General features: G+C 44.7%; 1 protein-coding gene across 1 annotated transcript in view; it reads left to right on the plus strand.

Annotated features, from left to right (window-relative positions):
- Positions 1-4288: 4288 nt before the first annotated feature.
- MCM6 (minichromosome maintenance complex component 6) overlaps positions 4289-15603 on the plus strand; it is a 40697-nt gene continuing 29382 nt past the window's right edge. The window contains 2 exon segments of the mRNA XM_079783060.1: positions 4289-4482; positions 8562-8708. Coding sequence (XP_079639186.1) covers positions 4376-4482; positions 8562-8708 — 254 coding nt within the window. The 5' untranslated portion in view covers positions 4289-4375.

The raw sequence follows: 15603 nt of genomic DNA on the forward strand, positions 1-15603 counted from the left end.
AATAAAAAAATAATAATAATAAAAAATAAACTTATGGCCTGTGTGGGGGTGGAGGGGACAAAGGAGACTCCCTTAGGACCAGCTGTAAAGTTGTGCTGCAGACCCTCTCAAAGAACCCTGCCAGCCCTATCCTGTTTGGCTCAGCCTGCGGACTCAGTGAGCACCAAAGCCCCACTAAATCAAATCCTGCTCCATAGGGGTGTCTCCTGCACAGCAGCTCTTCTGCTGAGTTGCAGCAGGTCCTCACAGCCAATTGGCCTAAGGGGTTAATTCCTCCTGGTGATACCAACAGCAATCAAGGCCCAACTACAACAGGACAGTGTACACAGACCACACAGGGATACACCTAGAGTGCCCAGTTCAGGTGATTGGGGAGACTGGGCCACTGGGCCCTACAGGACATCTACTACACAAGGCCACTCTACCAATTCCAGGAGATACAGCAGCTCTACCTAATATATAGAAACAAACAGAGGGAAGCAGCCAGAATGCAGAGACAAAGAAACATGTCACAAATGAAAGAACAGAAGGAATTTCCAGAAAAAGAAATGAAATGAAAGCAAGCAAACTACTAGATGCAGAGTTCAAAACAATGGTTACAAGGATGCTCAAGAAACTTAATAAGAGTTTCAAGGAACTTAGAGTTTCAAATAAATTAGTGAGAACAACAAAAACATGAAAAAGGACCAGTCAGAAATGAAGGATACACTAACTGAAATGAATAATTTACAGGAATCAACAGCAGAGTAGAAGATGCCAAGAATCAAATCAGTGATTTGTAATATGAGAAAGCAAAAAACACCCAATCAGAAGAGCAAAAAGAAAAAAAAAAGAATTAAAAAATATAGTGTAAGGAACCTCTAAAGACAACTTCAAGGGTACCAGCATTTGCATTATGGGGGTGCCAGAAGGAGAAGAGAGAGAGTAAGATATTGAAAACCTATTTGAAAAAATAATGACAGAAAACTTCCCCTACCTGGTGGAAGAATTAGACTTATAAGTCCAGGAAGCACAGAGTCCCAAATAAGAGAAACCCAAAGAGTCCCACACCAAGACACATCATAATTAAAATGCCAAGGGTTAAAAACAAAGAGAGAAACTTTTTTTTTTAATTGATTTCAGAGAGGAAGGGAAAGGGAGAGAAAGAGAGAAACATCAATGATGAGAGAGAATCATTGATCAGCTGCCTCCTGCATGCCCCCTACTGGGGATTGAGCCCATAACCCAGGCATGTGCCCTTGACTGGAATAAAACCCAGGACCCCTCAGTCCACAGGCCAGTGCTCTATCCACTGAGTCAAACCAGCTAGGGCCAAAGAGAGAATCTTAAAAACAGTAGTTAGTTACCTACAAGGGAGCATAAATACTACTGTCAGCTGATTTCTCAACAGAAACTTTGCAGGCCAGAAGGGAGTGGCAAGAAATATTCAAAGTGATGAATAGCAAGGACCTACAACCAAGATTACTCTACCCAGCAAAGTTATCTTTTTGAATTAAAGGTCAGATAAAGAGCTTCACATACAAAAAAAAAGTTAAGGGAGGGCCCAGCCGGCATGGCTCAGTGGTTGAGTGTTTTTTTTACAAAAGCTAAAGGAGTATTACTTAATGTAATTTAAGTGTTGAAGAATCTTCTTGAAGAAGAAAAAGAAGATAAAAAACATAGCACAATAAAATGGCAGTGAATACATATCTATCAACAACTGAATCTAAAAATCAAAATAAATGTACAAGGAATCTAATGAAGAAAAGAAACTGATGAATAAAATAGAACTATAGACATAGAAACATGGAATAGACTGATGAATATCAGAAGGAAGGGGAGGAGGGGACAGTAAAAGACTAACTAAAGGACTTATATGCAGTCGCCCTTTCCTCTGCCCTTTTAAGGTTGACTCAGTGCCTTAAGAGGCTAACACAGAAGGGTAAAGTTAGTCTCCATAAAACCCAGAGAACAGATGGTAAAACTCCTCTTGGGATCCTGTCTGGAGTCACAGCAAAAAGAAAAGAAAAAGAACTTATATGCATATATGCATTACCCATGGACACAGACAATAGGGTGGTAAAGGTCTAGGGTGGGGTGGGATCTGGGTGAAAGAGGGCAATGGGGAGATAAAAAGGGAGGGGACATCTGTAATACTCTCAACAATAAAGATATTAAATAAGTAAATAAATAAAATATGAATTTTCAGGCCTGGCCATAGGCTTTCCCTGGCAGGACTCACAGGGGTAAGCTGCCTTCTCCACACTAAGTGGATCACTGGAATTGATGGCGAACAGGGCCACTCCTTCCACCTCTTGAATCTCGGACCCTTGTATTCTACCTAACAGGCACCATGCATGTTACAATGGTTATTGATTTAGGGTTACATACCACATCCTGGAGGTGATATCTCCAGTGGTCATACTCCTCACATATTTATGTTCATTCTTTCCTGGGTCTCTTTTTCTGAGGCCCTGGGCAGAAGTCTTCTTCAGGTACCTCCTGTGAGACCTCCTTATAGAAGAGAGGAGAGAGAAACCTTGAAGATGGAATTAATACACAAAGCAAGTGAATCTGAGAGGTGCAAGGGTGAGCTGTGGTTGATGCTGTTGTTACTGCTTGGGGTTACCAGCTGGGAGATGACAAGAAGAGGAGATGAGGAGACATTGGTTTTTGTCTTCTTGAGGGAGATTTCAATCAAGAGACAAAGCGTAGAAAAGCAAGCAAGAATTTTTTATTGCAGCAAAAATATACTTAGGAGAGTGAAACAAGGAAGGGCATGGAAGAAGCAACAGATGAATGTAGGCTGGGCTGCGTTTGCTCACTGGGAAGTCAGAGAATAGGGGGCCTTGAAGACAGGTTCAGGGAGTTAGCCTGGACAAGCTGCTGCTGCCCGTTGCTGCCCTGGTTGCAAGTCTCATGAGGTCCCTTACAAGTTAGGGCATACATTCCTGTGGGGGAAGGAGAAGGGGAAGGGAATGTTCCTTGGAGGGATAGCACCCTGGGACTGAGCAGCTGCTGTCCATTGCTCCTCTGGTTGCAAGTCATATGCGGTCCCTTAGAGGTTAGGGCATACGTGGTGGGTGAGGGGGAACCTTCATTTTCAGGGGTTTTAAAGGCTGGGCATTTAGGGATTTAGGGGAGGTCTTAGGGTTGGATCAATAGAATAGTCATCAGCTTTATGTTGATGTACCAAAATGAGATTTATTCTCTTGTCTGTCCTTGGGTATGGTTGGCAAATAGCACTAATTGTATTTCTGTTGTCTCCCTGAGTAGGGTAATTTAAGCTATCTACCCTCTGGGGAGGAGTGCAAACCATTGACTCTCAAGTGTCCTTGGTTTAAGGAAGATAGGATTTACTAGGTGTCTGCAAACTGCTCTTTAACTATCTGTCCTAGTTTCCCCATTCTGCTTGTCCTGGAATTTTTCTAGCTTCTTACTATTCTATAACACTGTGATGTGCCACCCAGATACCCTCTTCAGAAGTTCATTGCCCACCAGCCACTGGGACTGTTGGCTGTTGAAGGCTAAAAGCCATAGCCTCTGGGAATTGCCTTTGACCAACATAAGCTGCTTCACTTAGTTACACTTCTTCCCCAAGGGCATCCCGCATTCAATAACTGGTTGATGCGGGAGTCAAAGGCCCAGTCCCCTTACCTTGATTTTCCCAGGTCAGCATTACCAGAATAACTATGCCAACTCTCCCCTGAGTACGCATCCCACTGGGGATCAAGCCTGCAACCTTGATGGACCAATCAAGCCTGTACATGCATTTGACCGGAATTGAACCTGGGACCCTTGAGTCCACAGGCCTATGCTCTATCCACTGAGCCAAACCGGCTAGGGCGAACCTGGGACCCTTTAGTCCACAGGCCTATGCTCTATCCACTGAGCCAAACCGGCTAGGGCTAGGCTCTTTTCGTTTTACCAGCTGGTGTACAGTTTACTTCCTCCAATTAGACAACTCAAGCAGGAGGTCTAAATCTTACTTGTTTTTCTCTTCCACAGAGCTTTACGCCTACTGTTCAATTGATATAAGTGGAATGATTTGAAGAACATTTAAAAAACCACCCAAAGACCCGGCCTTGCTCTAGAAACCAAATTCCCCAGGGACCCGACCACACTGCGCAGGCGCAAAAGCTGAACTCCCGCTTCCTTCGGGTCTTTGCATTTGGCGCGAAATCCCTGCGACGTGGGCGGGGCTGGGGAAGAAGCCGTGCTCATTGGGCAGGCTTGGCGCGAAATCGCCGATCCCTGCGCCACGATTGGCTCCGGCCGACGAGGAGGCGGGGCTGAGACGGCGGCGGCGGCGGCGGCGCGCGCAAAGCGGCGGCGGGGGAGACGCGACTAGAGGCGGCCGAGTGTGACTGCGGTGGCCCCTCAGCCCTAAGCAGCGATGGACCTCGCGGCGGCCGCGGAGCCGGGCGCCGGCAGCCAGCACGTAGTAGTGCGCGACGAGGTGGCCGAGAAGTGCCAGAAGCTCTTCCTGGACTTCCTAGAGGAGTAAGTCGCGGGCTGCCCTTCTTGGCGGAACTTCCCGAGCCGCCCCTCTCTACTTCCGGAGCCCGGGGAGCCCCGTGCCCGGCGCGTGGGGCCCGCGCGAGTTCGGAACCGAGGGGTCGCGCGCCTCGGGGAGCGGCCCACCGCCCACATGGTGCTTAACCGGCCCTCGGCGAGGCGCCTGGGGCAGGCCGGGCTGGTTTCCTGGCGTGAAACCCCGGCGAGCCCTTCCTCCAACTCTTCCTGTGCCCAGGCCCGTGCTGAGCGCTTTGCTCCCGTCACTCATTCCCGCCTCGGCGGTCGTGCAGCCCCAGGTTGCCTGTGCAGAAACCGGCGCGGCGGGGTCAAGTACCTGTCCAGCTGGGCCGCACGTTGGCAGGTTCGAGCGGGAGGCCGAGCTGGCGTTGGAAGCCTGGCAGAGGCCTGATGGGACCAGACAGCCAGGACCCCGGTGTTAGGGGCCCCGAGGACCTTGGCAGCCCGTGGCGCCTGGAGAGGAAAGGACTAGAGTGGACCCTGTGGTTTGGCAGGTGCTCGGGTGCGCCCTGCCCTGCTGTAAACGTAGCTGAACATGCTCCCGGCTCCCGCCATCCCTCCTTCTTTCCAGCCTCTATCCCCACCTTTTCCTTTCCCCTTCTGGGCCCCTGGCCTCTCCCAACCCCCTCCCGGGCTTTCCGCCACCGCCACCAGTTACTGCTTTACGGATAGTGCAGATACTCCCTTTTATAGCGTGGCCTCGGCTGCCTCCGGGATGACGTGTAAACACTGTGGAATGTCCTATGAAATTCTTTTTATTACTGTTATTGTTATGTAAAATATACATAGCATAAAGTTTACCACTTTAACCTTTTGTAAGCGTAGAGTTCGGTGGCTTTCACCTTATTCGTGCAGCCATCATCGCCATTCTCCAGAACTCTTCCTCTTCCCACAGTCTAACTCTGCACCCATTAAACAACAACTCCCCTTTCCCTCCACCCCCAATACTTGGCAACCTCCATTCTACTTTCTGCCTGTGAACTTGACAGTGCCTCATATGCTTGCAGTCACACGGTATTTGTCCTTTTGTGACCAGCTTATTTCACTTAGCGTGATGTCAAGGTGCATCCATGTTATAGCATGTGCCAGAATTTCCTTTTTATTATTTTTTACTTACTTATTTTTTAAATATATTTTTATTGGTTTCATAGAGTAAGGGAGAGGGAGAGAGATCGAAACATCAATGATGAGAAAGAATCGCTGATTGGCTGCCTCCTGCATGCTCCCCACCGGGGATGGAGCCTGGAACCCGTGCAAGTGCCCTGACTGGATACCGAACCCTGACCTCTTGGTTCATAGGTTGATGCTCAACGGCTGAACCCCGCTGGCTGGGCCAGAATTTCCTTTTTAAAACTGAATAGTATTCCATTACATGTATATAGCATGTATATACACATTTTGTGTGTCTTTTCATCTGTCCATGGACACTTGGGTTTTCACACTTTGACATTCGTGAGTAAGTCTGCTGTCCTCTGAAATTCTGATATACTTAAAACCGTAATTGTATTTATATTTCCCTACCTGTGGCAGTGTTATTTTCTGCCTGTCAGGTATTCATCCTTCAAAGCCCAGCTAGACTCATAGACTCACATCTCCTGTGAAACTGTATAAACCTTTCAGGCAGCACCAGTCCTTGCTTCCTTTATGTTCCCAATCTACCGTTTCCCATTATATCTGCTAATAAAACTTCTTATATATATCTTTACCTGTCAGCCACTTCATCTTCATTGTAAATCCCATCCTTAACCCCACCTAGCCACCACACCATATTACAAAGATTAGGGTTTTGTTTTAACAAATAATATAATTGCCTTCACAACCTTGCAGTTAACATACACCTAGATGCTGGGGATAATGATGAACAAGACAGTCCTTGTACTTTGTTGGAGAATAAAATGTTACTTCCTTTCAAAATACCAACTTTGGTTTGCCATTGCTTATGGAAAAAGCTCAAATTCTTCACAGCTCTTTTTCCGTTTCATCTTCCCCATCCAGACTGCTGTCCACGCTCCTCCCATACCTTTTCTGACCACCATGTATTTGCAGACATCTGTAGCTAGTCTATCTACCACGTCTTATCCTTTCGGATTTTAAGTCTATCAAGGCTAAATTTCCAGTGCCACCTTTTATATGCATGAGGCCTTTCTAGATGTTAGGTAGGATTAGTTAATAATCCCCTATCACATTTCTTGTACTTTTTTTTTACCTTTTCCCCTCTTTTATTTTATTATGGAAAGAACACACGAGGTTTACCTTCTTAACAAATTTTTAACTATACAATATCTTATTGTTGAATATAGGTACAATGTTAGATCATATTCATCATCTTTCTTGACTGAAACTTTATACCGGTTGATTAGCATTTTCCTCTTCCTTCATCCCCTGGCAACCACCATTACAGTTTTTATTATAAATTTGACTATTTTAGATATCTTGTAAGTAGAATCAAGCAGTATTTATCTTTTTGGTGATTGCCTTATTTCACTTAGCATAATGTCTTCAAGCTTCATGCATATTGACACATTGCAGAATTTCCTTTTTTAAGGCTGAGTAGTATTCAATGTATGTGTATACCACATTTTCTTTAATTATTTGTGATGGATATTTAGGTTATCCAGTACCACTTTTTAGTAGGAGTATCTCTTATGAAACTGTCAACCCTAGGATAGGAACATTGTCATTTTCATCTGTAGTTACTTCTGGTATAATGCTTTGCAGATAGATGATGTTCAGTAAATATTTAACAGAACATGCTGTATTTGAAGGAGGAATTGATTTTTGCTTCAAAAACTAATCTTCGCCCTAGCCAGTTTGGCTCAGTGAATAGAGTGTCGGTCTGTGGACTGAAGGGTGCCAGTTTGATTCCGTTCAAAGGCATGTACTTCAGTTGCAGGGTCCTCCTGGGCCGGGACCCTGGTTGGGGTGCATGCAGCAGGCAATTGATGTTTCTTTCACATCGATATTTCTCTCTGTCTTTCCCTCTCCCATTCTCTCTAAAAATCAATGGAAAAATATCCTCGGGTGATGCTTAAAAAACAACAACAAATCATGTCATGTTAAAAGAACAAAAAGCAGGCCCGGCTGGTGTGGTTCAGTGGTTGAGCATCGACCCAGAAATCAAGAGATCACCGGTTGGAATCCCAGTCAGGTCACATGCCTGGGTTTCAGGCTCACTCACTGCAGTATGGGGTGTGCAGGAGGCAGCTGATTGATGATACTTCACTCTCATTGATGTTTCTATCTCTATCCCTTAATACTTAAAGAAAAATATTTTTATTGATTTCAGAGAGGAAGGAAGAGGGGGAGACAGAAATATCAATGATGAGAGAGAATCATTGATTGGCTGCCTCCTGCACGCTCCACACTGGGGATCCAAACTGAGGATCGAGCCTGCAACCAGGAATCGAACTGTGACCTCTGGTTCATAGGTCAACACTCAACCACTGAGCCATGCCAGCCAGGTGATAAAAACATTTTTTTAAAAAAAAAAGAACAAAAAATAAATATGTTTGTATGATACTCCTTTTAGAAAAAAAACAAAAACATTTATTTTGTGTGTATATATTTATTTTTATTCTGGTTCATAAACCAAAAACACACCTATCAGTTTTCCCTATAGAAATTGAGTTTTTAGATTTTGACCTGAATTTCTTGGTTGAACATTTCCTCATTTTAGTTATATATAACAATAATAAAAGAATAGTTAGCATTTGTTGATTAGAAAATATTAAAACACAGTTTTTCTGTGTTCTAGGCTCTGCATAAAACATTTTACAGGCATTTTCTCATTTAATATTCACAGTAATCTTATGAGATAAAGTGATGTCATTATCTGCTTTATTTCATTTTGTTTTAATTTTTTTCAAATAGGAGAGGGGCAGGTTTAGGAGGATAAGTAACTTGCCCCAAGTTACACAACTGTGAAAATGGGCCTGTCTGACCCTAAAGCTGATGATCTTTAATCAATACACTGAATTACCAGGCATTTGGATTCTTTTTTTTACTGCCTAGTTCTTCAATTTAATCTGATTTGCATGTATCTGCAGGTTCCAGAACAGTGATGGAGAAACTAAGTACTTGCAGTTAGCAGAAGAGCTAATTCGTCCTGAGAGAAACACATTGGTTGTAAGTTTTGTGGACCTGGAGCAGTTTAATCAGCAACTTTCCACCACCATTCAAGAGGAGTTCTATAGGTATGGTATATTAATCTTCTTTCTGGGAGGCCAGTTCTGTTTGGACTGGAAGTGTTCATTAGTGAGGCAGAAGGGCAGCTGTGATAGAGGCCCTTTGATACAGCCAGTGGTCATGTTAGTATTGCTCTGAACTAACTTAGGCCCGAAGCTGAATATTTTTCACATGCAAATGTTGAAAACCTTTGCTTTCTATATAGTTTTCCTAAGTTTTAAGAGGACCATTTACTTTGTGTCAGGTATTCCATGCTATTGCTGTCATTCGATTCCCCACCCCTACCCACCCCATAGGAGTTTTGAGAAAGTGTGTGGATCCTGTCCTATCTATCTATCTATCTATCTATTTATTTATTTATTTATTTTTAATTTTTTAATAAATCTTTATTGTTCAGATTATTACAATTGTTTCTCTTTTCCCCCCCATAGCTCCCCTCCACCCGGTTCCCACCCCACCTCTGCCCTTACCCCCCCCCCACCCCACCCCCGCACTGTCCTCATCCAGAGGTGTACGATTTTTGTCCAGTCTCTTCCTGTACCCCCCACACCCCTCTCCCCCAAGAATTGTCAGTCCACTCCCTTTCTATGCCCCTGATTCTATTATATTCACCAGTTTATTCTGTTCATCAGATTTTTAATTCACTTGATTTTTAGATTCACTTGTTGATAGACGTGTATTTGTTGTTCATAATTTTTATCTTTACCTTTTTCTTCTTCTTCCTCTTCTTAAAGAATACCTTTCAGCATTTCATATAATACTGGTTTGGCGGTGATGAACTCCTTTAGCTTTTTTTTTTTTTTTTTTTTTTTTTTTTTTTAATAAATCTTTATTGTTCAGATTTTTACAATTGTTTCTCCTTTTTTCCCCCCATATCTCCCCATCATCCAGTTCCCTCCCCCCCGTTGTCGTTATCCATAGGTGTATGATTTTTGTCCAGTCTCTTCCCATACCCCACACACAGACACCCCTTTCCCCCTGAGAATTATCAATCCACTCCCATTCTATGCCTCTGATTCTATTATATTCACCAGTTTATTCTGTTCCTCAGATTTTTAATTCACTTGATTTTTAGAATCACTTGTTGATAGATATGTATTTGTTGTTCATAATTTTTATCTTTACTCTTTTCCTTTTCCTCTTTTTAAAGAATACCTTTCAGCATTTCATATAATACTGGTTTGGTGGTGATGAACTCCTATAGCTTTTTCTTATCTGGGAAGCTCTTTATCTGCCCTTCAATTCTGAATGCTAACTTTGCTGGGTAGAGTAGTCTTGGTTGTAGGTTCTTGCTATTCATCACTTTGAATATTTCTTGCCATTCCCATCTGGCCTGCATAGTTTCTGTTGAGAAATCAGCTGACAGTCGTATGGGTGCTCCCTTGTAGGTAACTAACTGTTCTTCTCTTGCTGCTTGTAAGATTCTCTCTTTGTCTTTTGCCCTTGGCATTTTAATTATGATGTGTCTTAGTGTGGTCCTCTTTGGATTCCTCTTGTTTGGGGTTCTTTGCGCTTCCTGAACCTGTAAGTCTATTTCTTTCACCAGGTGGGGGAAGTTTTCTGTCATTATTTCTTCAAATGGGTTTTCAGTATCTTGCTCTCTTCTGGCACCCCAAAAATTCGGATATTGGTATGCTTAAAGCCATCCCGGAGGCTCCTTATGCTATCCTCACACTTTTGGATTCTTCTTTCTTCCCACCTCTCTGGTTGGGTGTTTTTTTCTTCCTCATATTCCAGATCTTTGGTTTGACTCTTCGGGTGCGGTGGTCTACTCTGTATATTCTTTATTTCAGACAGTGTATGCATAATTTCTGACTGGTCCTTTTCCATTTTTTTGGTATTCTCATTTAGGTCCTTGAAGGTCTCTCCAAGTTTCTCAGCGGTTTTTAGAAGATTCTTGAGTAACCTTATAAATATGGTTCTGAACACTGTGTCGTCCATTAGTTTGCTTTCATCTATCTCTCCTACTTCTGACATACTTCGATGTCTCCACATTTTGGCTGCCTCCCTGTGTTGATGGAGTGGCTTTGTGTGGTTGGTGACCTATAGGGGCCGGTAGCTCAGTTTCCCCAATCACCCTAGGTGGTCGCTCTTGGTACCCCCCTTTGTGGGCTGAGTGGAAAGTCTTGGTGTAGTTAAAAGCCCTGATTGCTGTTGGTACACTGGGAGGAATTGACCTCCGGTCCAATTAGTTGTGAGGGCCTGCTGTGTCTATAACGGAAGAATTGCTGTGCTGGAGACACAGTAGGGCTTTGGTGCTCACTGAGTCTGCCTCTTGAATGTGTCCCTTATGAGAGTGGTTGAAATCTGGTGTCGTTCACACCGACAGAAAAGTCACTCTCACTCTCCGACCGATGGCCGAGAGTCCCGTAGGCATCTGGGTTCCCCCGCGTGTCCCCAGAAACTGGAGTTCAGAGTGGTTGGGATTGTTGGTATCACTGGCAGGAGTTGATCTCCAAGCCAGTTGGCTGTGAGGATCAGCAGTGTCTCCGCTGGGAGAGCTTCTGTGCTCAGCTTGGATGGGGCGGAGTCTCAGGGTGGCGCAGACAAGCTTTGGTTTCCCGTCTGCTCCGCCCTAAGAGGGCCGGTTTCTCCGTGCCCGAATTAATGGCTGCGCGCCTATGAGAGAAAGCAGCTTTCGAGCCTCTCCCGCTGCCTAACAGACCAGTTTCTCCCCAGCTGGGGCTGGATTTCATTGCAGACCGGAGGTTTTGTTTTTCTCCCGAACGAGAAATCCAGCCACTGGGAGGGCTGTGCTCAGCTTGGATGGGGCGGAGTCTCAGAATGACGCAGACAAACTTGGTTTCCATCCGCGCCGCCCTAAGAGGGCCCGTTTCTCCGTGCCCTAATCAATGGCTGCGCGCCTCTGAGAGAAGGCAGCTTTCAAGCCTCGCCCGCTGCCAAACAGACCAGTTTCTCCCCGACTGCAGCTGGATTTCAGTGCAGTCGGGAGGTTTTGTTTTTCTCCCAAACGAGAAAGCTAGCCACGCAGCGTCTGTTGCCCTCCCTCTCCGCGCGCGCGCTGCGAGCAAGCCTGCCGTGTATTCAGCCGCCTGCCCTTTCCGCGCTCACGGATCTCCGCACCTCCACAGCTCCTGAGGCTCAGCGTCCCCTTCTCTTTTTTCTCTAGTTGTATGTTTTCCACTCTGCCAGCTTTCCGGTGGTTCTGGACGGTGTGCGCTCTGTTTTTCAGTTGTAGTTTCAAAATTGTTGTGGTAGGCAACAATTAGGTGTTTACCTTATGCCGCCATCTTGGTTTCTGTCCCCTCCTTTTAGCTTTTTCTTATCTGTGAAGCTCTTTGTCTGACCTTCAATTCTGAATGATAGCTTTGCTGGGTAGAGTAATCGTGGTTGTAGGTTCTTGCTATTCATCACTTTGAATATTTCTTGCCACTCCCTTCTGGCCTGCATAGTTTCTGTTGAGAAATCAGCTGACAGTCGTATGGGTGCTCCCTTGTAGGTAACTAACTGTTTTTCTCTTACTGCTTTTAATATTCTCTCTTTGTCTTTTGCTCTTGGCATTTTAATTATGATGTGTCTTGATGTGGTCCTCTTTGGATTCCTTTTGTTTGGGGTTCTTTGCGCTTCCTGGACTTGTAAGTCTATTTCTTTCACCAGGTGGGGGAAATTTTCTGTCATTATTTCTTCAAATAGGTTTTCAATATCTTGCTCTCTCTCTTCTTCTGGCACCCCCATAATTCGGATGTTGGTACGCTTGAAGTTGTCCCAGAGGCTTCTTACACTATCTTCAAATTTTTGGATTCTTTTTGCTTTTTGCTTTTTGCTTTTCTTGTTGGGTGTTTTTTGCTTCTTTGTATTTAAAATCTTTGATTTGATTCTTGCGGTCCTCTACAGTCTGCTGTTGGATCTCTGTATATTATTTTTTATTTCAGTCAGTGTATGCTTAATTTCTAGTTGGTCCTTTTTCATATCCTCGAGGGTCTCACTAAATTTATCAGCCTTTTCTAGAAAATTCTTGAAAACCCTTATAACCATGGTTTTGAATTCTATATCCAGTCGTTTGCTTTCCTCAATTTCTGTCATTTGTGACCTGTTTCTTTGTCTCCGCATTTTGGCTGCTTCCCTGAGTTGATAGAGTGGCTTTGTGTGCTAGGTGTCCTATAGGGCCCAGTGGCTCAGCTTCCCCAGTTACCTGAGGTGGACACTCTTGGTGCACCCCTTTGTGGGCTGTGTGCACAGTCTTGTTGTAGTTAAGCCTTGATTGTTGTTGGTATCACTGGGAGGAATTGACCTCCAGGCCAATTGGCTGTGAGGGTCAGCTGGGTCTACGATGGGAGAACTTCTGTGCTGGAGACACCCTTATGAGACAAGACTTGCTTCAGTGGGGCTTTGGTGCTCACTGAGTCTGCCCCCTGAGTGTGTCCCTTATGGATCTGAGGAATTGTAATCTGGATGGTCCCACTTTGATCCTTGAGTACACTGACTCTTGGATCTCTAAGGAGGTGCTAATTTAGCCTCTGCCTGAAGCCACCCTGCAGGAGCTACGGAGAGATCTGCAGATTCCTCTTCTTTGTTTGGGTTTTGGAGGTGCCCAGATGAGGCCCAGCTGTGAAGCAGTGCAAGCTGCTGTGGGGCCTTGGGCCTTCTTTTGGATGTTCTTGGTCTCTCTGACTCAGATACAGTCTATTAGGTAAAATTTTAGATTTTAAAGGACCAGGCCATTCATATGCAAAAGCCTCTGCGCACAGCTTGGATGGGGTGGAGTCTCAGGACGGAGCAAACAGCAATGGCTTCCCATCAGCCCTGCCCTAAGAGGCCCCCGGGTCTCAGTGTCCCTTGGTAATCGCTGCAAGCACCTCTGAGAGAAAGCTGCCCTCGAGTTCCACCCGCTGCCAGACAGTCCAGTTTCTCCCCATATGAGTCTGGGTCCCCAGAGTCTCGCCCGGAACTGGAGTTCAGAGCAGTCCGGAGTTTGTGTCTCCCTGCGGGTTGAAAAAGACAGCCGTGTACCCAGTTGCTAGCCCTCTCCACGTGCACGCGCCTCCGTACCTCTGCACTTTACTTCCGCAGCTCCTGAGTCTCAGTGTGCTTTTCTCTTTCCTTCTAGTTGTAGAATTTCCACTCAGCCAGCCTTCCTGTGGTTCTGGATGATGTCCGTTTTGTCTTTTAGTTGTAGTTTTGAAGTTGTTGTGCAAGGCAGCAGTTTGGGTGTTTACGTATGGCGCCATCTTGGTTTCTCATCCTCTGGATACTGTTCTTAATCAGAGATGTCTTTACAGCAGTAACGTTGTTCTCTTAAAATTTAAATTTTTTTTCTGATTATAAAAGTAATATATAATGTAGAAAATTTAGAAAATAGAGAAAAGTAGGGAGAGTAAAATCATCTGTACATTTGTAATCCGCCACCCATAGTTAACTATCATTAACAGGTCTGTGCCAACAAAGTTCCAGGAGCCTTCTAGGTCTTCAAGTGCAGAGCTTCCTAAGGATCTCTTGACACATTTTTATGTATTTCTGCGTATCTGTAATTATTTGGATCATACTATCAGTAGAGCATCCTGTCCTTTTCACTTAACAGTATAACATTTTTCTATGTCATATAAAATCCTTTGAAAATATTTTAAGAGCAGATTGATATTTTTTTGGTAGAAATTAGTTATATTTAATAATGTAGGCTTCAATTTTGTTTCTGATTGCTACATAAAACGAGAAGCATTTTCTAACATACCTTTTTATTTGGATTAATAAATGTGACAGTCTGTATAAATAAAATTGGGTTAAATTAAATATTGTGGACCATTGTGAAAGAAATGGAGGCCCAGGAGTAAGGAGACACAGCCCTGTTCCTTTACCTGGTGAACTATGAAGTGGTGGAGGACTTGTCTTCATGTTTTTAGTCATATCTGACCATGAGGAATGGTTGGAGAGATAAGCAGCAGTTTATTGTGAAAGTATGCAGCGGTAAAGTTGTACTGACAAGTAAGAGGGAGGTAGAAAATCAGGGCTGGTGATAGAAATACCCATGCCCATACCTCATGCACGGGTCATGCAATAATTCTGTCTCATGAAAGCAGCTAATTTTTCAAAGGATTCCAGGTCCCTCCTTCAGCCAGGATGCAGCAGCTGTTGGGACTTCTATCAAGAGGACATGGGCCACTTCAGTCTAACCAGTCAAATGGACCATTTCTGCTGATATTTGATGTACACACATTCCTCCCCTGACCTCATCCATTTTTTAAAAAAATATATTTTATTGATTTTTTACAGAGAGGAAGGGAGAGGGATAGAGAGTTAGAAACATCGATGAGAGAGAAACATCGATCAGCTGCTTCTTGCACACCCTGTACTGGGCAACCAAAGTACATGCCCTTGACTGGAATCGAACCTGGGACCCTTCAGTCTGCAGGCTGATGCTCTATCCACTGAGCCAAACCAGTTAGGGCTCATCCATTTTTTACCAATCAAGAATTAAACCTAGAAAAATTAATTGTGGCCTCGACACCAAATGAAAAGCTGCCGTGGTAGATTGTAACTCCCTCCTTCCAGATTTTTCAGATAGAGTCTTCTTGGACAGAGAAGTGGCCTACAGTGTGGTTCTAAATAATTATTTAAAGACTAGAGGCCCGGTGCACGAAATTCGTGCACGGAGGGGGGGGGTGTCCCTCAGCCCAGCCTGTACCCTCTCCAATCTGGGACCCCTGGGATCGGGCCTAAACGGGCAGTCGGACATTCCTCTCACAAACCAGGACTGCTGGCTCCCAACTGCTCGCCTGCCTGCCAGCCTGATCACCCCCTAACCACTCTGCTGCCAGCCTGATTGATGCCTAACTGCTCCTCTGCCAGCCTGTTTGCCCCCAACTTCCCTCCTCTGCCGGCCCGGTCACCCCTAACTGCCCTCCCCTGCAGGGTTGATCGCCTCCAACTGCCCTCCCTTGCAGGCCA

Source organism: Cnephaeus nilssonii (genome assembly GCF_951640355.1).
Source record: "Cnephaeus nilssonii genome assembly, chromosome: 10".
In the NCBI taxonomy this organism is placed as follows: domain Eukaryota; kingdom Metazoa; phylum Chordata; class Mammalia; order Chiroptera; family Vespertilionidae; genus Cnephaeus; species Cnephaeus nilssonii.